The sequence below is a fragment of the Oryx dammah genome, unplaced genomic scaffold (genome assembly GCF_014754425.2).
Source record: "Oryx dammah isolate SB20612 unplaced genomic scaffold, SCBI_Odam_1.1 HiC_scaffold_12, whole genome shotgun sequence".
Classification (NCBI taxonomy): Eukaryota; Metazoa; Chordata; class Mammalia; order Artiodactyla; family Bovidae; genus Oryx; species Oryx dammah.
The window spans coordinates 54,393,152-54,416,378 of record NW_024070196.1 but is presented as its reverse complement, the minus strand read 5'-3'; the positions used below and the strand labels follow the sequence as shown (position 1 = coordinate 54,416,378).

General features: G+C 48.3%; 1 protein-coding gene across 1 annotated transcript in view; it reads right to left on the bottom strand.

Annotated features, from left to right (window-relative positions):
- CUX2 (cut like homeobox 2) overlaps nucleotides 1-23,227 on the bottom strand; it is a 277,314-nt gene that overhangs the window by 41,531 nt on the left and 212,556 nt on the right. The window contains exon 4 of the mRNA XM_040250610.1: nucleotides 17,057-17,135. Coding sequence (XP_040106544.1) covers nucleotides 17,057-17,135 — 79 coding nt within the window. The remainder of the gene's footprint in view (nucleotides 1-17,056; nucleotides 17,136-23,227) is intronic.

Sequence of the window (23,227 nt, the reverse complement as noted above, 5' to 3'; positions counted from 1 at the left end):
GACCTTCTTCTCTCAGTCCCTCATATGCACCTTCCCATCCCAGAGGCTTTGTACAGCCAGGAGCCTTCTGCCCTCCTCTGTCCTTTTCAGCTAGTTGATGCTTACTTGTCTTAGCAATTCAAATGCCAGGTCTTCCAGGAAGGCTTCCCTGACCAGTTAGCTGGTTTTCTGGTATGTGCCCTCCCAGCTGTCTGCACCTTTCTTTCACAGCAGTCGCTGCACTTCCAATTTTCAATGATTTACAAGTGTACCCAGTGAATACCCGCTGGACTGCAAACTCCACACAAGGCAGGGCTGGGACTGCATCTCCTTTTGCTCCACTGGACCCCTTGTGGGTGAATGACACCTGACCCACAGTCCAACCCAATAAATATCTGCTGATGGAAGAAATGGGGTAGAGCCTATACTTGGGGGCCTTCAGGTCCGACTGGAACAAGGCCACCTCTGCATTTTCTCCCTCTCCTCCTGCCTGTCTGTTGAGGTGGTGGGAGGCTTGGACAATGGGCGTTTGTGTCGAGGTAAGCAGGTGCACGGGAACGCCGCTGCCGTCTTTCCTCTGTCAGCACTCCCCCCACGCCCCGTCATTAGGCAGGGCCTGCTCAGCGGGGTATGCCATTATGTCTCCCCGGGCTGATGTAATTATACATTGACATAATTAACCCAGCAAGCGCATTAGGCAGGCCAGCTAAAAATTCATCTATAATTATTTGTTGTGTGCATGCTAATGAGTCCATCTGCACTGCCTTTGTACAACACGGACAAATTAATTTACAAGTCTGGATTTTTTAATAAGTTCAAGGAAACGCTTCCTATTGTGTCCTGGTTTTTGAGAAAAGAAGAAACAGGCGACAAGCGCTTGCCAGGGTCAGGGAGGTTAGATAAACACAGAGGCTGCAGCTCGGGAGCGGACATGGAGGGCTTGCTCTGGTTCCAGGAGGTGGAACAGATCCAGCTCATGGCTCAGGGGCTGGCTGGCCAGGAGCCTGTCCAAGCCAAAAGACTCCGCTCGGGTGAGAAGGGATGTCATTTACCTCATTTCCAGGGATCAGAAATGGAGGTTTGTTCTGCTCGGAGGCCCTGTGGTCTTTCTTTGTTGCCCGATACTCTCTGTCCAGGGGAAGCTGACCTCAGGTGACCCCAGAGAGGCTAGAGGAGTGGGGGGGGGCAGTGATACCCTACAGGGCCAGCAGGTTCCCGGGCTCCATCTCTTTGGCTTCATTTGCCCGTACAGGGTAGGAAAAAAGTGTAAGTGAAAGTTAATCGCTCAGTTGTGTCTGACTCTTTGCGACCCCATGGACTGTAGCCAGCCAGGTTCCTCTGTCCATGGGATTCTCTGGGCAAGAATACTGGGTGACGACACTCTCAGAACCCAAAGTCCAGCACTGGTCTTGAGCCTCAGTGTTCCCACTAAAAAGTGGGAAAAGGAAACAGTTTCTGCCTCTCAGAAGTTACTACTGGGAAGACTGAAAATGATTATTGGGAGAGGCAGCGTGATTTAAGGACTGCTGGTGTCAGCTCCAGCTCCAGACTGGCCACGTGACCTTTGGACAGTCAGGTAACCTCTTTAAGCCTCTATTTTCTGACCTGTACGATGGTATTGCAAGGACTGGATGAGAGAACAAGATTTTCACAGTGCCAGGTGGAGACTAGGGCTGGACACAGAGCAGGCTGGTGTTATTATCCTGAGAGGGGCAGCGTACAAGCCCCGCGGTGTTCCGGCAGCGGCGGTCTGTGGCCAAACTCCAGGAGACTCAGGACATGGCGAGGCTGCATATACTCTCGTCAGTGTCTGGGACACTCAGAGTCCAGCAGTCCTGCTTTGAACTCCACTCAGGGACTGAAGGGCTCCAGCTTAGAAAGAGTCACCCAAGGAGGGACAATTTGTCCATTGTCCAACCTCCCCACCCCACAACCCCAGAGCAGAGTGGGGAAAAGTAGAGTCCCGTGACTTCCCTAAAGTCTGAAAGTGAGCGGGTGGTAGGGCCACGATGGGCCTTTGGGCCTCTTCTTCCCACACTATGCTTCCCCTGGATCCCAGATTGGAGAGAGAAAGTGAGGGGAGGTTCAAATGACGGCCAAAGTCAGGCAGTGGCTGAGTCCTAACAGCCAGACCACTTTACATGGATTAGAATTCATTCCATCTTCACCACAACACTGTTAGGTAGGGCTGTTGTGTTCCTAGTCCACAGATGGGGAAACAGAGGCATGGTGTGGGGCCGGGGGGAGCATATGGAAATCACTTCCCCAAGGTGAGGCCTGATAAAGGTAGCTGCTGCTATTTCCATTTTTTTAGACAAGGAAATGAAGGCCCGGAGAGGAGATTCTATGTGCCTAAGAACGTTAGCTCAGAAGTGGCAGGGGTGGAGTCTGAACCAGAGAGCCTGGTGACTCTCGGCAGTGGACCAAGCTGCCCCGAGGTGCGGCCTGGTGGATCATCAGGCCGGAAGCACGACACTGAGAGCTCTGTTCTTGGCCTTGCCACCGGCTGGCTGGGGGACCTGGGACAAAGCATCTGACTTCTCTGAGCTCCACCTTCAAGTCTCTCTGATGAGTCGACCCCAGGCACACGCTCAGTCAGCACCGGATCAGCAGATAGGGGGCAAGGTCCTGCTAAGTGAGTGCTTTTGGCCTTGGGCCTATTCCTTGGAGCTGGGATGCTCAGGGTGATTAATAAACAGCTTTCCAGATGAACTTGACACTCGAGGTTTGGATGTTGCGACTCCTCCAAATCCCCACAGCCTCTCAAGATAAAAGAGGGAGGGGGACAGGCTGACGGTCAAATCCTGGCTGTGGCAGCCTCAGGGAAAGTCACATAGGTCCGCTGAGCCTCAGTTTCACCGTCAGTAAAATGGGGCTAATAACGGGACCTACCACAGAGGGCCGTGCAGGGATGCATGAGCACGCTGAGCTTCTGGGACAGTGCCTGACCCCTAACAGACTCTAAGTGTTGCCCTAATTCTTATGCCTTGTGGCAGTGTGGGATCAGAGCAAAGCATCAGCCTACTAAGATGCAGAAGGAATCTGCAAGCCAGGAAAAGAGCTCTCACCAGAAACCAGCCCTGCTGGCACCTCGATCTTAAGACTTCCAGCCTCCAGAACGGAGTAATAAAACCTTGTTTCAGTCACCTGGTTTGTGGTGTTTTCTTACAGCAGCCTGAGCAGACTAGTGTATCCTGCTTTGGGGCTCCCATTAGCTTGGCTATAGACTGTTTTGAAATCTGCATTGTGGTGTGAGATTCCTCCCACCAACCCTCCTTCCTCTCCCCTCCCTTCCCAGGTGTCAGACCAGCATTGCCATCTGAGGGCTCTCCTGGCCTTCTCCTCTCCCTCTCCTTCATCCTTCCCAGGCATCTTCCCCCCAAAACCTCTTGTACATCTAATGCCATCTTGGCATCTGTATGCTTCCAGAGGACCCAAACCAACATGTGATTACTCTTTCACCGCTCAGAGACCTCAGTGTCCTGGTCTGTAAAATGGGGATAGTCACAGTGCCTCCCCTGTGAGGTTACAGCCAGAGTCCAGAGTCTGTGGGTATGGAGCCCATGCTTAGGTACTGCTTTATGCCACAGTGGTGAGTCTGAAGTGGGTGCAGCTCACTTGAGGGAGACCTATGAGTCCATGCACCTGCTTCACTCAGCAAGTTGAGCATCTCTTTGAGGGGGGTACAGTAGTGGCCTTGTCTCTGTGTAGTTTAAGTTCCAGTCAGATAATATGGATGGGGATGGACTATATCTTCAGAGCATTAGGAAGTGACAAGTTCTAATTTGCCTTCTTGAAAGGCTCATCCAAGTTGCTGTGTGAAAAAATGGGCTGTAGAGGGAGCCAGACTGGAGACTGCTGCAACAGTCCAGGCAGCGAGACGCTGGGACCAGGACGGAGGCAGGAGAGGCAGGGTGGAGTGCTCAGACTCAAGAGATAGACAGGAAGAACTGATGCGGTGTGGTGCTCTAGGCTGAACAGTGTTCCCCCAAATTCATGTCCATTCAGAACTTGTGAATGTGACTTTATTTAGAAACTGGGTCTGGGACTCCTCTGGTGGGTCCAGCAGCTGAGATTTTGCGTTCCTGGAGTGTGTGTGTGGTGGGTACCCAGGTTTGATCCCTGATCAGGGATCTAGATCCCACAGGCTACAACTACAAGTTCGCATGCTTCGAGAAGACTAAAGATCCCCCAGGCTGCAACTGAGATCCAGTGCAGCCCAATTAAAAAAAAAAAAAAAGAAAGAAACAGGGTCTTCGCAGATGAAATCAAGTTAAGATGTGGTCAACTGGATTAGGGCTGACTAATCCAGTGACCAGTGTCTTTACAAAAAGAGAGGACACAGAGAGGTGACACGCAGGGAAGGCCCTGAAGACAGAGGCGGAGACTGAAATGACGGGTCTGCGGGTCAAGGAGTGCCCAGGCTGGCTGGGGGAGAGGACTGGAACCTGTTCTCCCTGCGTGCCTTCGAAAGGAACCAACCCTGCCAGCATCTTGATTTTGGGCTTCTGGGCTCCAAAACTGAGAGAATAAATCTCCACTGCTTTAAACCATCCAGTCTATGGGTAGTCCCAGAAAATGAAGGCACTGTGTGTGCCCTGGAGGCCCAAAGTCCAAAATCAAGGGGTCGGCAGAGCCACACTTTCCTGATCTGCTCCACACTTTCTCCTAGCTTCTGGTGTTGCTGGCAAGCTGGGGTGTTTTCTCGGTTTGTAGTGGCATCACTTCAATCTCTGCCTGTCATCAGCTGGTCCTCTTCTCTATGTCTCTCTCCTCTTTCTGTGAGGACAGCAGTCACACTGCCCTTACGAGAAGAGAGAGGGGAGCCTGGCGGGCCACAGTCCATAGGGTTGCAAAGAGTCAACACGACTGCAGTGACTGAGCACGCACGCCTGCCCACTGGATTAGGGGCTCACCCTAAGGGCCTTCCCTTAGCATGCTCACATCTGCAAAGCCTCTAGTTCCAAATAAGGTCACGTTCACAGGCATCACGGGTTAGGACTTCAGTGTACCTTTTAGGGGCACACAATTCAATCCATAACACATGGTAACTGGCTGCTGGATACCAGCTGTGAGAGAGCAGGACTAAGGAGCTGCTAGACTCCAAGTTTCCTCGGAAGGAAATTCTTACTCAAGCCTAACCTACTCCCCTCCTGGTGCACCCATTTCACCAGCCTTCCAGGAAGACAAGCTGCTTCATAAGAGGACGTAAGAGCGCTGACCTCCGATTCTCTTGCACGTGTGTCCTCTCCCATTGCTGAGAAACTGGGCTGTGGGTTGAGTGTGGTCCCTGCTCTGGAAACTGCACAGCAACGGTGATCACTTCTCTCCCCAGGCATATTCCACTCTTGATTTCCTCTCTATAGAGTTCTACACTTTACAGCATGTGAGTGAACTCACTTCTTCCCAATGCCCCTATCTGGGAAGATATCCACGGATGCCTGAGCTACTGGGGATTAAGTTAGGGAAGAAAAAAAAAATTTCCCAGCATTCAGATGACTGGAAGATTCTGCCAAGTTACGCACAGGTGAAATGCTCAGCCGGGGGAGCCAGCACGTCCAAGGGCTTCCTGCTTACTTTGTCCGAGTGGTATGAGCTGATGCATCAGCTGTACGTCACTGGCTGCTCTTACAAAGTGAAAGAGAGAGAAATAACAGCAGCAAATCTTAAATATGTTGGGAAGAGGTTTCCCAGAGAGCCTAATAGTCACAGGGGCCTGGGGGCATTCAGTTTTCACTCCTCACCACCTCCTTTCTCCTTGGGCCCACACGGTAGGTGCTCAATAAATGTGACTTGTTTGAAGCCTCCAAATCAGAGGTCATTTGTTATAGCAGCAGGAGGAAACTAATACAGTCCCTAATCCAGCCACTGATTCATCAGTTTGCTTTTACTGAGCACCTACTACGTATCAGATACCATCTCTTTAGCTGCCTGATATTTCCTGAGCATCTACTCAGTGCCAGGGAAGTTTCTGAGCCCTGAAGACAGCAGTAAGTAAGGGGAAATTCCTGCCTTCCTGGGGCTGACATTCTAGAGAGGGGAGACAAAGAACAGGCAAATTAAAGGCTCTATGGGGGCTGAGAAGGAAACAGAGCAGGGTCAGGAGAGAGCTTGGCCTGAGCTGTGCCCCTCCCCCTGGGGGGAGAATGTTAATTGAGGCAGCAGGTCAGGGAAGGCTTTGTGAAGGTTGTGGCATCTGAGCAGAGCCCTGAGGGAAATGAGGAAGCCAGCAGGGGCCCGAGAGAGAAACACCGGGAGAAACAGCCCCCATCACACCAAGAAAGGGTGGCAGACCGTCCTGCCCAATCCCCTCCCAAGTTACTGTCCCACAAACACAACTTAGCCTCATCCTCACAGCAACGGACCCATTTTACAGATGAAGACGTGGGGCTCGGAGAGGCTGGCGATGCCTGGGCAATTCTCGGTGCCAGCTTCACTTCTCCACCCTGTAGGCTGTTCTGGGTGCTGGTGGGTGGTGACTGGGTTCAGAGCAGGCTAGTTTCTGGTCTTTGTCCCCGCAACTCTAGCAACCATTCATTCTGGAGCAGACGGGGCACCCAAATCCAGGAAGCTGGGGTAAAGAGTAGATGAGATGACCACCAAGCATCTTGAGCCAAAAGCTCCAGGGAATTGACATTTCTTCACCCCCCGCAATGTGCCCTGACAAATGCCAGGTACTTTGCATGTATTTATATCTCATTTAATCATCAAAACAACCATAGGAGACATCGCTATCATCCCCACTTCCAAGATGAGAAAACTGCAGCTCAGAAAAGGGAAGCCTCTTGTTGAAAAAGGTGGAGCTGGATTTGAACGTCATGTGGCCCAAGAGCCAGATGCTGGGGTCCTCATGTTACGACTTCAGCTGCATCCACCTGCCCCCCTGAAGATTACCAATTTGACACTTGTCCTTATGTGATTCAATGTTTTTAATTTAAATGTATTTTAAAGGAATATGTATCTCACTATTGTAAATAGATCATTGAATTCTATATTATAAACAAGGAGCTTTTACCCATAAAAATAAATACAAAGGAAAAACCGAGGGTGCTGTTAATTCTAGTTATATCCCCATTGCCTGCTCAAGACCTGGAGCTTGAAGCTAGCTCTTCCATGGTTAAAATGAAAGATTCCCAGGTTCTGTAGGCATTTAAGATGTTTTGCACCCGACTGACTTTATCTAGAAGGAAGTAGAAAGGTGATACCTGGTATGCAATGTGTTCACAGTTTATGCTGTGCCAGCTACATTGTGACTGCGCCCCATGTCGGGTGACTCTGCTTGGGGAAGCGCTGGGTCCCGCTGACCCCTCGTCTCCAAAGCGACCTGTGCTGCTCCTCCTCCCGGGTCTGGCAAGTCTCCTATCTTAGTGTCAGATGTGACAGAACATCCCCACAGCACCTCGTCTGGAGTCTGGGAGCCCAGGTTGCTGCCGAGCTCAGCACTTCCGCTGAAAACCTTTCAGCAGAGACACGAGGCTGCCCAGGGCCCTGAGCGGGACTTCATTTCCCCCACTTCACTCTTGCAACATACCATGTCGATACATAGACAAGGGTAGTGGCAGCAAGAATCAAACGGCTTTAGATTCAACCTGAATAAAAAAAGCCCCAAACAGGGGACCCCAAATCAGAAGGGTCTGACTACAAATCCTTTGGATTAATTGAGCACGTTGGCAGACACAGAAGATCAAATATGAACCATCCGAGGTGGCAGGTCCTGACGGGCAGGAGGGGAGGGGGAGCGTCGTTGAGAAGCAGCGTGCCTTTGTCTTACAGCCATCAGCTTGCTCTTTATGCATAAACTGCTTAATAAAATGACTAATTCATTTTGGGTACATTGGATCTAAACCCCTAGAGAATACTGCCAGTAGATTTATAATATTTTAATCCCACACCAGGCTTTCCAAAGCCAGTGTAGCAGGAGATGAACAGAATACCCTCTATTCCATCTTCTACCACTAGCTGATGCTGTTGGTGTTTTTTTTTTTTAAGGTCTACGGGGTTGTGGGGGGAGAACGGTGAACCTAGGAATCTCATTCCTCCCACTGTGTCCATCTGAAGGAAAGTGGCATTGAGAGCTTCCTTAGGAAACGGGAGCTGCAAAGGCTGCCCGAGAGGCTGTTTAGAAACATGTACATGCAGAAGTATGCGTGTGCCCCTCCAAAGTCTCTCTGAGACAGAAGCCTTCTCCCATCTCGGCCCCGGCTCCAGGTGCCCGTGTGGGCGGGAGGCTCAGGCTACCAACGGAGGCAGTGAGCCTCCCTTTGATCCTTTAATCCCAACTTTTTGACAGCAGATGGGTTGCCCAGCCCTTGTATGCAAATGGAGGCCGGGTGTCCCACCACCCTTTTTCCCCTCCACCGCCGGGGCCGGCTGCTTCGAGGTCTCCTGGCTTGAGCATGGACAGAGGGGGCTGGAGTGGGTCTTCCTTCTCGGCGCTGGTAGGTGATGTGATAGTAACACCATGGGCAACAGCAACAGCAGCCACTGGTCTCCTGAGCATTTACTCTGTGCTAGACACCCAGCTTAGGAATGCCCACGCTTCACCTTGCTTAATCCTCCCAGAGGCACCAGGAGGTAAGTGTGCATTTCCAGAGAAGAAAACAGAGGCGCAGAGAGGTAGAGCTACTCACTCAAAGGCTACCCAGCCAGGGAGCAGCAGAGCTGGGACTCAGACTCATGTCCATTGTAAGAAAAATAGGGTTTCCACAGACTGGGCTGCACAGAAAGTTCCAGGAAGGCAGGCACAGTGTTTTATTTAGCATCTTGGCCCTGGTGCTGGGGAGAGTACCTGGCAAACAGCGGGAGCTCAGTGTTTGCAGAATGAATCGCACAGGGCCACTCCTCTGAGCCAGGCACTGTGTTAAGCATCCTCTATCCCCACTGAATTCACCCAGTGGGCCCACAATGAGGTGAGAGCACCTGTATTTCACAAGTGGGGAAACTGAGGATCGGAGGAGTCAGGTGTGATATAGGATACAAGATGGCAGACTGGGGAGTGCCCCGACTCAGTGAGAGGGTGCTGCAGCATGGAGTCCTGTGAGTGCCCCTCCTGGCATTCTGCCCCCTGAAATTAAGAGCTCTGTGACTCAATGCAAGTACAATACCAGCCTCTGGAGCCCTGGGAAGACCAGGCATACTTGTCTGTGAGGTTTAACCATCTTCCTCCAGCTGATGCACCTGCACTTCTGCAAGGGGCCCACCCTCTCAGCCTAGAACTTCTCAACCTACAGGCAGCAGAGACCATTAGCTGTTTTTCACTCTCTCTGGATGTCAAATCTCTAATGGTTTTGTCCCAATTCCTTCAATTTTTGGGGGGGTTGCGCAGTGCGGCATGTGGGATCTCAGTTCCCCAGCCAGGGATCGAACTCCTGCCTCCCTGTATTGGGAGCAGGAGTCTTAACTACTGGACCGCCAGGAAATCCCTTAGCCCTTTCAATTTTAAAGTTAATCCTGCATCCGCGTTTGGAGTCAGGGATGAAGATTCAGTGTTCACTACCTGTCTGCTGTGTGACCCTGGGCAAGTGGCTTGACCCTTCTGAGCCTGCACTGTTTCGGCTGCACAGGCAGGCCGAAGGCAGGATGGCAATACGTACCTCCACGGGGGCAGTCGGAACAAGTGAACTCCTTTCTGTAAGGGGCTGAGTGCCCTGCCTGACACAGAAGAAGCACCCAAGAAACCAACCCGCAAGAAGGGTAGCTCATCATTTAAAACCAAATCCAAAGGCCGCTCTCCCTGCAGCATCCCTCCTGGCCTTCCCACCTTTTCCTGCTGGATTTCGCTGTCTGTCTTGGGGTCACATGGTCCCTGCTGGACTCTGAGGGCAGGGTAGGACTTGGGTTTGAGTTTCCACAGGGCTCAGCACACAGTAGATGCTCAGAGAATGAGCTGATGAAAAGCCACAGCTGAAACTCCTGTCATCTCTTCTGAAAGGGCACAGCCATTCCCTGAGTGCCCACTGGGTACCAGCATCACGCTGGATGCTCTCCCCTAATCATCTTTCAACCCTTAGCTGTCAGGGGTAGTGAGAGTAAGACGGGAGGCCAGGGCAGGGGGCACTCCTGGCAGAAGAAATGGCAGAAAACAAGGGTGGGGGACAATGCCTTCTGAAGTTAAGTATCATCTTTGGGAAAAATCTGTCATCATTAAACTTTGCATTTTTTATGGGTTAAATAATCTTTTATGTTACCTGTCTGTGCTCCCTTGACCCCTAGAGGACCAACTGGGCAGATGTATGTACTGGGAGGAAGGGAAGGAGGTGAGGGCTGCCAGAGACAATGAGGGCTCTCTTGTTACATTAAAATCTATTTTGCCTTTATCTGCGAAGGTGGCTTATCCACTAGATGGCAGTAGAGTTAGCCATTTGGGATAGACACAATGCTAAATTCTTAACCTCCCTCACTACTTTCATCAACATCTATTTCAGATGCTTCAAAGATTCAAATTTCTAAAAATTCAGATCACAAAAGTACTTTAAAAACTATATAACCTTCAGGCAAGAAGATTTTTTTTAAAAATATGACAATAAATCAAGAAGCCATAAAGCAAAGGTCTGGTAAGATTTCCTGCTTTCTGCAAATATTTTTTGAATGCCTATGATGTACCATATACAAGAGACATTGTGAACAAAGTTAAGAAACAAAAGGCAAACTAGGGGAGAAGCTATGAGACACGTTTACCAGGACAAAGGCTAATATCCCTAATACACAAAGAGTGTCCACAAATCAATAAGAAAATGATTTCTCTGTTAGAAAAATGGGCTAAGTATATGCAAACCAGTGATTCATAAAAGAATAAATATGAGTGGTTCATAACATATGAAAAGATATTTAGTGTAACTAAGAAATTAAAGAGTACAAAATAAATCAACCAGAAGAAAAAAGAATTCTTAGTCTTTCTGACTATTCCTGGGTTTGTGGTCAATATGTGGATACATGTTCCTTCCCAAGTTTTCTTTCTCACCCTCAGAACTACAGCATAGTACCAATATGCCATGCATTCCCAAGAACCCCAAATGCCCAGTGTTGGGGATGAGGTTCAGTAAATTATAATATAGCCATGCAAGAGACTATTACACAAGATGAACCAAAGTTACTCAGAATTTGTAATCACACAGGGAAATACAGATGCTTGTAGTGAGTGAAAGGAATCAGAACTGAAAATGGTACATGCAGAATGAATGACCATTTTGAAAAAGTACATGGGGAAAAGATCAGATAGAAAAACAATAAAGCATTACCACTGCTTTTCTAGTAGGCAGTTTCCCCTGCCTCCCTTCTATTTTGTGTATTTTTGAAATTTGACACTAGGCATATGCAACTTTTACAACTGCAGAGAAAAATTTGAAGATCTTAAACATTGGAAAGTATTTTCCTACTGCACATTCATTAACTCTGTTCCCTAAATCTCTCACCCCACATCCTTGACAACTGACAGAGCTGAATGAAATCCACAGCCAATGCATGTGACGTGTGTAACTTATACCCTGATGTTAGCTTTGCAGTGGGCTGCTGATTATCAAACCCTGCCAAATGCTTTCATGCATAGGTACAGGATCCTCGCAGTGACGGATTAGCAGGTTCTATTATCCCTCGGCTAAACACACAGAAACCAGAGCACAGAGAAGTTCAGGTCCCTCCCCAAGGTCACACAGCTCAAAAACACCAAGCTGAGAGTCCCACCCCACCGTGTCCGATGCTACAATCTCCATCACCTAAGCTGTCCAGCCTTGCCTCTTAAAAGAAGGAGCAGAGAGATAAACGTGTGCCAGGAGTTGCCATTTCCTGCAACAGTCTAAAAAATACCAAAGTAAAGCCAGAGGAAAAAAAAAATTGGGAGGAGCACTCACCTCTCTTATCTCCTCAGCTGTGTTCCTCTGCCTGCCCTCTTATTCCCTCTTTCCTTGTTTTCATTTAAATTTTTTCCCTTTTTTTCACTGTTAACTAATCACTCAGTAAGTTAGCTCTCTCTGAAGCTTGGGTCGGTACCTAGTGACTATGAGCGCGATAAAGAAAGCAGCCGTCACCGGTACAGAAGTCAGAAAGGTTTAAATCAAATCATCCTCCACAACAATGACATTAATTATGCTTTTAACACGTTTTACTGCTTTTTTTTCTCACTTCACGCCACATCTGTGTGAACAATATCCAAAAGATTTACGGTTTTCTTTCGTAATTACAGACATACAGGCTGCACACTTATCAAAATACTTGCTGAGCAATCACGCTATATCGCATTCTCTGCCAAAGATTTGTGTTGGCAGCAGTCACTCAAAACAAAAATGTTGAATCAGGACTTGTGTGGCTTGGTGGCGGGGGCTGGGGGAGGGGGAGGAGGAAGTATTTCGACAAATAATTTGCCTGTCAAGAAATATAAAAACAGGAGAGTGTGCATCCTGGCAAATTTTCCAGGAGTGTTATTTTTATGGAGGGGGTTGGGGCGGGGTGTGTGTGGCGGGGACAGTGAGCAGGGAAGCTCTGAGCACCAACAACACATCTGACATTTGGTTCTTGTGTCTGAGGATAAAATTTAATGAGAACAAAAATATGTCTTCCTAATTCCCCTAAGAAATCATTAAAACATTTTGTTATTCTTAAATGTCTTGAAAATGAATTAGAGCCCTGAAGGGGCTGTTCCTACGGTATGTCTCCATCAGTTAAGGCTCCTTCGCTCTGACTCGGTGACAGCTGGGGAGGTACGTTTGCCCCCCCCCTCCCCCGCCCCCGCCCCTCCATTTCTGGGGAGTAGAGTTGCAAAGTCAGACACGTGGAGTCAGCACCAGGCTTGGAACGACCCTTTGGGGAGAGGGGCAAGAGGGCACAAGAACCTTCCAGGAAGTTCCAGGCCAATCTGGGGAGCTCCCACAGTCCCTGATTGGCACTGCGGTTCTGGACTCGTGTGTTAACAGACATACTTCCAGAAAGATGAGGGCCCCATCGTGAACCCCAGAAACGAGGCTTTTTTTCCAAGGGGGGATGTAAGCCCCTCCTTACCCCAAATACTCCCCTGGATTTGAGACAACAGGCTATTTGCATGATGGTCCGTTCACCTCTGCCACCAGAATGCAAGTTCCCTGAGGGCGGGGCCTGTGTCTGCCTCGGTAGACTCACGGCCACGTTTCCAGTGTCATGGTCCCTGCACACAGCAGGCACTCAATAAATGCCATCTGAGTAGGTGAACACGTGACAAGCAGAAAGCACTAGTTGAAAAATGTACCTTTTCATTTAAATAGCTCTTTCCCCTTTTTCTGTGTCTGAATCTTTTTTCTAATTCAATCAACAAACAATTACTAGGTGGTTACTGTGTATCGGATTCCGAGTACACAGATTTAGTATAATTCAGTCCCAGGCTTAGAGAATTTCACTTGTCGGAGGGACACACAGGTGATGACAACAATTAACACTTAGCAAGTGCCTCCGTGTGCCATGCACGTGGAAGCCTCCCAATGACTGAATGAGGCAGGCTCTGATAAATTTCTCTCAATTTATAGAAGAGAAGTGTGAAGCTCCGAGGTGAGTTAATTCGTCTACAGGGAACCAGTGAGAAAGTGGTATAGGCAGGACTTGAACTGGAATCTGAACCTGGAAACACAAGCCGTCTCAGTGCTGCCCCCTGGTGCTACATAAGAGGTACTACGAGGCACAGTGGCGTAGTTGCGCGTGTGGATTTGTGGGATAACGGTTATCTTTGGAGTGTGGATTTGTGGAAGGTATCTTTGAAGTCCATACTGGTCATCCTCCAACATCATTCACCACTGAGACTGTGCAACCCAAAGGAAAGAGTGGGAAATAAGACGGTGTCATTTTCCAAAATTTTTTCCTAGACAGTTCTGATAAGGGTAGAGACATCATAAGCAAAACGGCTGCAAGGAATGCGACAGCCTCTTGGACTCTCCGCCGTGTGCCTGCTGTGGTTCTGAGTAAGGGAGACAATGACCGGGGCTGCAGACACAGCTGCCCTGGCCTCAAGCCACGGGGGGTCAGGTCCCTGTAGGGGGAGGCACAGAGCCTGGAGGGCTGTGCTGTCTGGTTTCAGCCACTCTTGCCACCCAAGCATTCTGATTGAGAAAACCAGTGTGGCCAGGCTGCCTTCCTGCGGGTGCAGGAGCAGGGCGGCACAGGGCACTGGAGAAGAGTGAGTTGAGTACAGGTGCCATTGCAGTGGGCTGAATGGTGACTCCAAGATAAACATCTACATCTTAATGCCTGGAACCTGCAAATGTGACCTTTTGGGGGAAGAAAGGTCGTTTGCAAATGTAATTAAATTAAGGATTTCAAGGTGTGACCATCCTGGATTCTCTCTGGGTGTGTTTGTGTGTGTGTGTTCAGTCACTTAGTCACGTCCAACTCTTTGCAACCCTATGGACTGTAGCCCACCAGGCTCCTCTGTCCATGCAATCTTCCAGGCCAGAGTACTGGAGTGGCTTGCCTTTTCCCCTAAATCCAATGACCAGTCTTATAAGAGAACGGAGAGGGGGATTTGGGATAGAGACACACCGGGAAGAAGGCTGTATGAACATAAAGGCCAAGACTAGAGTGATGCGGCCACAAGCCAAGGGACACCTGGAGCCACCGGAAGCTGGAAGGCCAGGAAGGATCCTCCCCTAGAGCCTTCAGAGGGAGCACAGCCAGGCCCACACACCTTGTTTTCAGATTTCTGACCTCCAGAACTGAGAGAGAATAAGAATCTGTTGTTTTAAGCCCCTGGTTTGTGGCAGTTTGTTCCAGGAACAATGGGAAACTAGCATAGCCTCTCACGAGTATTCAAGTTGTGACACAGAACAGATGTTCTGGAAACAGTTTCTGTATGTGCCCAGAGCTGAGTCGTCCCATCTCTCCCTGCCTTGAGGCATCGGTGCCAGGGTGACTGAGACTGGCCTGGCCTGTTCCCTCGGGGCTCGTAGCGTGTAGAGGGTGGAGCCGGTGTGACTTCTATACCCGGCCGGTGCTTCTCTGTGGTACGTTCCCAGATCTCCTGGGGAGTCTGCCAAATGCAGAGGCTTCAGTCGCCCGAGGTTCTGTATTTGTAATCAGCTCCAGGCGAAGCAAATGCTGCTGGCCCCGGGCCACACTTGGAGTAGAACAGGCTAGAAGACTTTCAGAGGGAAGCGTCACATCACTGTTGCTGTATTTAGTTTCCTGGGGCCACCATAACAAAGCTCCACTGACTAAGGTGGCTTAAAGCCACAGAAGTTTACTCTCTCAGCTCTGGAGGCCAGAAGTCCAAAATCAAGGTGCTGTCAGGGCTGTGCTCCTGAAGGCTCCGGTGGAGGCTGCTTCCTGGACTCTTCCAGCTCCTGGTGGTCTCATGCCTTGGCTGACAATTGCATCACTCCAACCTCTGCGCTGTCTTTACATGGCCCTCCTCTCTGCGTCTGTGTTCCTAAAACTCCCTTTCTTCTTCTTATAAGGAGACCCATCATCAGATTTAGGGTCTCCCTAAGTCCAGGATGTCTCATCTCAAGATCTGTAACTAATGACATCTGCAGAGACCCTGCTTCCAAATAAGGTCACACTGCGAGGTTCAGAGTGGACAAACATTTGAGGAGGACACTATTTACACCACCCCAGTTGCCGAAGACAGATGGAATGAGATTTTCCCATCCCCATCACAGAGGTCTCACAAACGACCTTGGCATCAACTATGAATGACTTTGCCTTCTCCATGGCTCAGCCTAGAGTGGGACCTCACCTTCTTCTTCATAAACCCCCAGCCCCAACCACCCCTGACGTCACTAATTCCTGCAGCTGTGTGGAGTACTGGGAATGGATTAGAGTGGCTGTCTGGGTGGAGAGGGTTAGCAGAGTAGGGTCATCTTCCAGCTCCACCATTATTAAGCAAGTCACTACACTCTGGGTTCCCATTTCTAGGTCAATAAATGAAAAAGTTGCAGAGGATGGGCCATTTTAAAAACGGGAAACTGTCTGCAGAAGTATATCTACATATGCAGGGACACAGGTGAAGGTTCTCCAGTTGATCAAATCTCTGCAATCCACACCCAGATCAAAAAACATATCTAGTGCCCAAAGGCCCCTTCCAGGAACTATCGCCCCATCCAAGAAAAACCACTCTCTTGATTTCTCACAGTGTGAGTGCCTTTTTTTTAGGTGAAATTCGGTGATGCAAAATTTACCATGTTTAAGTGAGCCATGCAGTGCCAGTTACTACATTCATGATGTTGGTCAACTACTTCCTCTATCTAGTCTGAGAACACTTTTATCCCCCTAAAAGGAAACCTTATACCCTTTAAGCACTCAGTCCCCATTCTCTCCTCCCTTCAGACTGCTGACCACTAATCTGATTTCTGTCTCTACAGATTTGCCTATTTTGGATACTTCATATAAATGGAATCATAAACTATGTGACCTTTTGTATCTGGCTTCATTCACTCAGCATTGTATTTTTAAGGTTCATCCACACTGTGGCATGTGTCTGCGACTCATCCCTTTGGATGGCTAAATAATATTCCACTGGATGAGTAAACCACTTTGACGTAGACCCCAGTTTGATTCATTCATTCACTGATGGACACCTGGCTTGTCTCCCTCTTCAGCCACTGTGAATAGCGCTGCCATTAATTTTTGCCTGTCTTCATCTTTTATGTAAATAGGGTCATACAGTATGTGCTGTGTGGGTTTGGCTTTGGCTGAACATCAAGTTTTTGAGGTTGGCCATGCCATGTTGGTGGAAACATCTGCAGTCTTTCCTCCAGCGCCCTCTGCTGCCAGGGAGCACTGGGCGCCTCGTGCTCTTGGTGGGAAGTGGATGGGGGCTCTGGTGGTTAAGACCCTCGGCTCCTCAAGAAGACCCGGGTGGGAGAACTCACTAGGAGCTCCCCAAAGCTCCCCGGCTGTTGTTGGAAGGCAGTGTGGTAAGGCAGACAAGTCAGGTGGGGACACACGACACCAGACTGGGTGTGGACGCCCTCAGTCTCCACAACTCCTACCCATGGCAGGGCCTGGCCTTGCCCCGGAGTCTTGGCCTGTCCCCGGAACCCACTGAGAGAAGGCCCCTGTGTAACAGTCCTCATGGCAGTCTCTTTTTGTTTTTATTCAATTATGGAGCCCAAGCAAGTCTTACCTGGTGCTTCAATTAATTGCTTGTAAACACTCAGGAAAGCGGCTTCGGCCTCCTGACTTCTCTTACTAAGAGCCACCACCTTTGGAAACAACAAGAGAAAGAATCACGTGTGACCAAGGCATCGGAGTCTATAAGCAAATGTGATCATTCTCCACATGCGCAAACATGGGACTGAGGGCAGGAAGAAGGGGAAGAAGGTTCCAAGTACGGAGGAGAAAGTCTGCGTTCAAGTCCCAGCTCCACTGCATCTGCTGTGTGACGCTGGGCAAGTCACTGCCCCCCTCTGATCCTCAGTTTCCTCATCTGTAACATGGGGTAAATAACAGAAACTACTTGCCAGGCCGGCTATGAGGGTTAAATGAAGCTGTATATAAGTACTTCGCACAGGGCCTGGCACACACTAGGTCATTAACAGCTCTTACTATTATTACTGTTATTAACAGGTAATGTTGGAGATTCAAATATGACACATCTTATGGGAAAGAGGGACACATCTGGGGCATATTTCTTGACACTGCTAATTAAAGAGAAACTGTCGACTCTCTAGTAAGATACCAGTTTCAACAAAAGTTGAGTGACAGTTATGTCAAACAGATCCTAGCATACCAAAGGTGCTCAATAAATGCTACCTGACTGATGAACACACCGATGACTGGATGACCCGTGGCGAGGAGCTTCTTTCATGTACTTGTTCTCTTGCTTATGGGCGTTGTTTTTGTCCTGCCAGTGAGACTCCATAAGGTGTATTTCTGGGGCTTAGCATCATCTCCTCCCTCCTTTCCTGGCTGTGAATTCTGAGCTCTGGCCTCTCAGCTAACCTGGTGCTGGCTCCTGGTGGACAGTCCCCTCGGGATAGTCCTGGGGCTCCCTGGCATACTGCTGGGCTGAGCTCCTGGCGCCCGCAGGCCAGCATCCCTATCTCCTCGAGGACACACCAGGCTGGGCATCGCCCTTTGGACTGGAACGGAGCTTTATTCTCCCGACACTGACGTACCTCTCCCTCTGGTGCCAACTTCCTAACTGATGAATCTGTCAGAGCACCGATTTGTTAATGCCCTCTTTCAGAGCTGGGCTTTTCCTACGAATCCCAGTGATGCCATCTGGGGGAGTGTCTGTTACTGAATTCCTCCCCTCCGAGTGAGCTTCTCTCATAGTTCAGCTGGTAAAGAATCCATCTGCAATGCAGGAGACCCCAGTTCGATTCCTGGGTTGGGAAGATCTGCTGGAGAAGGGATAGGCTACCCACTCCAGTATTCTGACCTGGAGAACTCCACAGACTGTACAGTCCATGGGGTCTCAAAGAGTTGGGCAGGACAGAGCAACTTTCACTCACAAGTGAGCTCTGTGAGCGTGTGGTCTGGTGCACAGAAGGGCTCCACATAATTAGTTGAGTTAACAAATGCAAGTGGGTGGCAGAGACTCTAGGCGCTGTCTGTGACATGGAGAAATGTCAGGGGCCAATTCTGAGACAGTCTGCTCAGAGGTGACCGACCAAGGCACAGGTCCTGGAGCCAGGCTGCTGGGTCCACATCCCAGCTCCACCACTTATTATCTGCCCTTGATCAAGGGGATTACATCAATTCCTGTGCTTCTACTTCCCTATCTGTAAAATGGGGATAATAAGAGGACAGCCTCCCTCAAAGTTCTGCTAGAAGATCAAGTGAATTAGCACAATGTAAAGGTGGCTGCAAAATTTCTGGCATGCATTAAGCCCCGCAGGCATGTCTCCTCTTGGTATGATCAACCCCGTCCTTCTTGTCTCTTATGGGCACAGGTTCTGCCCAGTGCCGCACGATCACCTTCACCTGTGTTCATCTTTCCTTAGGTGTGAGAATAAGGCTCGCCTCCTCACACAGTGGTATATACTCTGGGAAGAATTTGAAAACCACAGTGGTCTCTCTACAGCTTCCAGTATGGCATGAGCCTCATGTGGGTACCACGCCCTGGAAATGTGGCGAGTCCATACCCAGACGTATTGTGAGTGCAAAATATGCATTGGATTTTGGACATAGTTCAAAAAAAGAGACTGTACGATCGCTATCAGCTATCCTTATGTTGATTGCATGCTGAAGTGATAAATTTAGGGACATGCTGGGTTAAACAAAATATATTATTAAAATTCATTTCACCTGTTTCCTTTTACTTTTTAAAATGTAGGTTTTAGAAAATGTAAAAGTACATCTGTGGATCATATTATATTTCTATTGGACAGCACAGCTGGAAGGTTTTACAAGGTCCACTGAGAGTTTGTTATTTAAGAGAGGTGGAGAGAAATGTATGGTGGATGTTGAGCAAGTGATTTTATAAAGGTCAGTTACAAAAGCTCTTTAAGCTCTCCTGTTATTCTGAGAACAGTCTCTGATCACTTACCTTCCAGAATGAATGACAATCTCTCATTCATTCAACAAGCATTTCCTGGGCACCCACTATGTGCCATGCACTGTGAACTGAGAGCTCAGTGACGAATAGTGCAGCCTCCAGGCCCTCCCTCATGGGACTCACGGTTCAGCGGGAAGACCAACATCAAAGCAGATTCCCCAGATAATTCATTAATTACATGTACTAAACACTTCAAAGGAAAAGCACAGGGGTCTTGAGAGTGTGTAAGTGTGGTGAGACCGACCCAGTTTGATGGGTGGAAGGAACATCAGGAATTCTCTCTCCATTAGGGGAAGCTGGTGATGGACAGAACGAATGTTCTAGAATCTAGGCAAAGGGAAGGTTTTCATTCTTGCTAAGATGTACAAGGCACAGGACATCTTGGGACAAAAAGGAACACAGGAGGAGGTGAGACAAATGCTGGGGTCTCCAGAGTAATGCGAGGAGGGAGCAACTAATTCAGAGTTTGGAGGGACACCCCTGATGCCCAAATAACAATCATCATCATAATAATATGATATTCAGAGTTTACCAGGTACCATGTGCGCATGCTCAGTCAGTCGTGTCCGACTCTTTGCAACCCCAGGGACTGTAGCCCGCCAGGCTCCTCTGTCCATGGGGATTCCCAGGCAAGAATACTGGAGTGGGCTGCCATGACCTTCTCCACAGAATCTTCACACCCAGGGATCTAACCTGCATCCCCTGCACTGGCAGGAAGATTCTTTACCGTGAAGCACCTGGCAAGCCCACCATGTACCACAGGCTCTTACTATTCATAATCATCTCTCTCCATGGACACACTAATCACTGGAGGCAGCTTCTGTCATTATCTCCATTGTACAGATGAGGAAACCAAGGCTCAGTGAGGTTAAGTATCTTTCCCAAGGTCACCCAGTAAGTGAATGGCAGAGTGAGATTCACACTAGGTCCGGTGGCTGAAATTACTATTCTGAATCCAGAGGTGGGCCCCTTTTTCTTGGACAGAAAAACCACCCCAGCCAGTGGAGACAGTCACTTGGGCCCCATTTGGATGCTGATGCCTTGAGATGCCACCTATGGCTGTACCAGTTCAGGGACTGCTGTGCTGCTGACTGGGGTCCAAGAAAAGCCCTGAGAAACAAAAGCAACTCATCTCCAGAACCCTAGATAGAGAATCATCAAAGATCAGTCAGCAGAAAGTCTGAATGCTTCATTTCATGGTTGTCTGTGCTAAGCAAGTATAGTAGCTGGAGCTTGGGGCAAAGCATAAGAATGCTCTATTGAGGGATTTTGCTGGTGGTCCAGTGGCTAAGACTCCACACTCACATTTTAGTAATGTGCTGCTGAAGCAAGCCCTAAGACTTCACACTCCCAAGGTAGGAGGCCTGGGTTTGATCCCTGGACATGGAACTAGGTCCCATGTACCGCAACTAAAGTTCTTGCGTGTTGCAACTAAAACCTGGTGCAACTAAATAAATAAATATTTTTTTAAAAGTTCTATTGACTTTCCTTGGACTGCAAGGAGATCAAACCTGTCAATCCTAAAGGAAATCAATTCTGAATATTCATTAGAAGGACTGGTACTTTGAAACAACAGAATACTGATTATAATACATTAGAATACTGATACTTTGATACATTAGCAGCTCCAATACTTTGTCTACCTGATGCAAAGAGCTGACTCATTAGAAAGACCCTGATGCTGGGAAAGACTGAGGGCAGGAGGAGAAGGGGATGACAGAGGATGAGATAGTTGGATGGCATCATTAACTCAATGGACATAAGTTTGAGCAAACTCTGGGTGATAGAGAAAGACAGGGAAGCCTGGTATGCTGCAGTTCATGGGGTAGCAAAGAGATGGACATGACTGAGCAACTGAACAACAAAACTGACTTCTAAAAAGGAATTCAGGGCAGAAGTAGAGGCAAGTGCCAGAAGATTCTGTATTATTTCCTGGTCCATGCCCCATAGCACCAAGATCCCCTGGAAGGGGCATGGCAACCCACTTCAGTATTCTTGCCTGGAGAATCCCATGGATAGAGCCTGGTGGATATGGCCCACAGGGCTGCAAAGAATCGGACACGACTAAGCATCACAGCATACAAACCCATAGCACGCTCTACTGTCCATTCATGGTGCATATCAGTTGTGTACTGGTTATCTGTGCAACTGTCTCCTTACAATGTCAGCCTGCCCCACAAAAGCTATGCTGTTCAACACAGTAAGCATTAGCCCACGTGGCCAGTGAGCCCTTGAAATGTGACTATTCAAACTCAGACAGGCTGTATGTGTAAAATACTGGATTTCTAGGTTTTAGAATGAAAAAAAAAGAATGTAAAATATCTCAGTAATTTTTATATTGATTTCATGTTGAAATGATAATATTGTAGATGTACAGGTGCACTCAGTTGCTCAGTCGTGTCCAATTTTTTGCAACCCTATGGACTGTAGCCTGCCAGGCTCTTCTGTCCATGGGATTATCCCGGTGAGGAATACTGGAGTGCGTTGTCATTTCCTACTCTAGGGGATCCTCCTGATCTCCTGCATTATCAGGCAGATTCTTCACCACTGGGTCACCGAAGAAGCCCAATATTGTGGACTTTTTGTTTTTGTTCAGTCGCTAAGTTGTGTCCAACTCTTTGTGACCCCATGGACTGCAGCATGGCAGACTTCCCTGCCTTTCATTGTCTCCTAGTGTTTGCTTAAATTCACATCCATTGAGTTGATGATGCTATCTACCCATCTCATCTTCTGTTGTCCCCTTATCTTTTTGCCTTCAATCTTTCTCAGCATCAGGATCTTTTCCAAAGAGTGGGCTCTCTGGATCAGGTGGACAAAGTATTGGAGCTTCAGCATCAATCCTTCCAATGACTATTCAGGACTGATTTCCTTTAGGATTGACTGGTTTGATCTCCCTGCAGTTCAAGGGATTCTCAAGAGTCTTCAACACCAGTTTAAAAGCATCAATTTTTCAGTGCTCAGCCTTCTTTATGATCCAACCTTCACATCCATACATGACTACTGGAAAAACCATAGCTTTGACTATATGGACCTTTGTTGGCAAAGTGATGTCTCTGCTTTTTAATATGCTGTCCTGGTTTGTCATAGTTTTCCTTCCAAGGAGCAAGCAATACTGTGGACATGTTGGGTCAAATAGAATATACTATTAAAGTTGAACTCACCTATTTCTTTTTACTTTTCAAAATGTAGCTACAAGAAAAATTTAAATTACTTATGTGGCTTGCATTCTACTTTTTACTGGACAGCGTTGTTTTAGATTAAAGGTTAGAAAACCTATGACCCTTGGGCCAAATGTGACCCTTCATCTGTTTAAATAAAGTTTTATTGGAACACAGCTACAACCATTATGACCGACTGTAGCTACAGACACCGAGACGGTCACCATTTAGCTGCTTTACTGCTACAGTGGTGGAGCTGCATAATTGTGACAGAGACTCTGGCTACAACACTGAAATTATTTGCTCTCTGGCCCTTAATAGAAAATATTTGCGGATACCTGTTTTAGAGGTTCACCTAATGGCTGGACAATACACTCAAAAGCAGAGATCAAAAACCATCCTGGAATGGCACTAACTTTGAGTTAGTTTAAATTTAGGGCCTCCCATAGTAAATATGACTCTTGAAGACAGTAATCATTTGGAAGTTCTGCCTCATCCAGTCTGGTTTTTTACAGTTATGACCCTAACTGTTTCTAGAAGGCCAGGTCTGATGGTATCAGAGTCTGATCAGATGCAAAGCCCAATGTCATGAAGAATCTCTTGGCCTCAGTTTGTTCATCTACCAAGTGGGAAG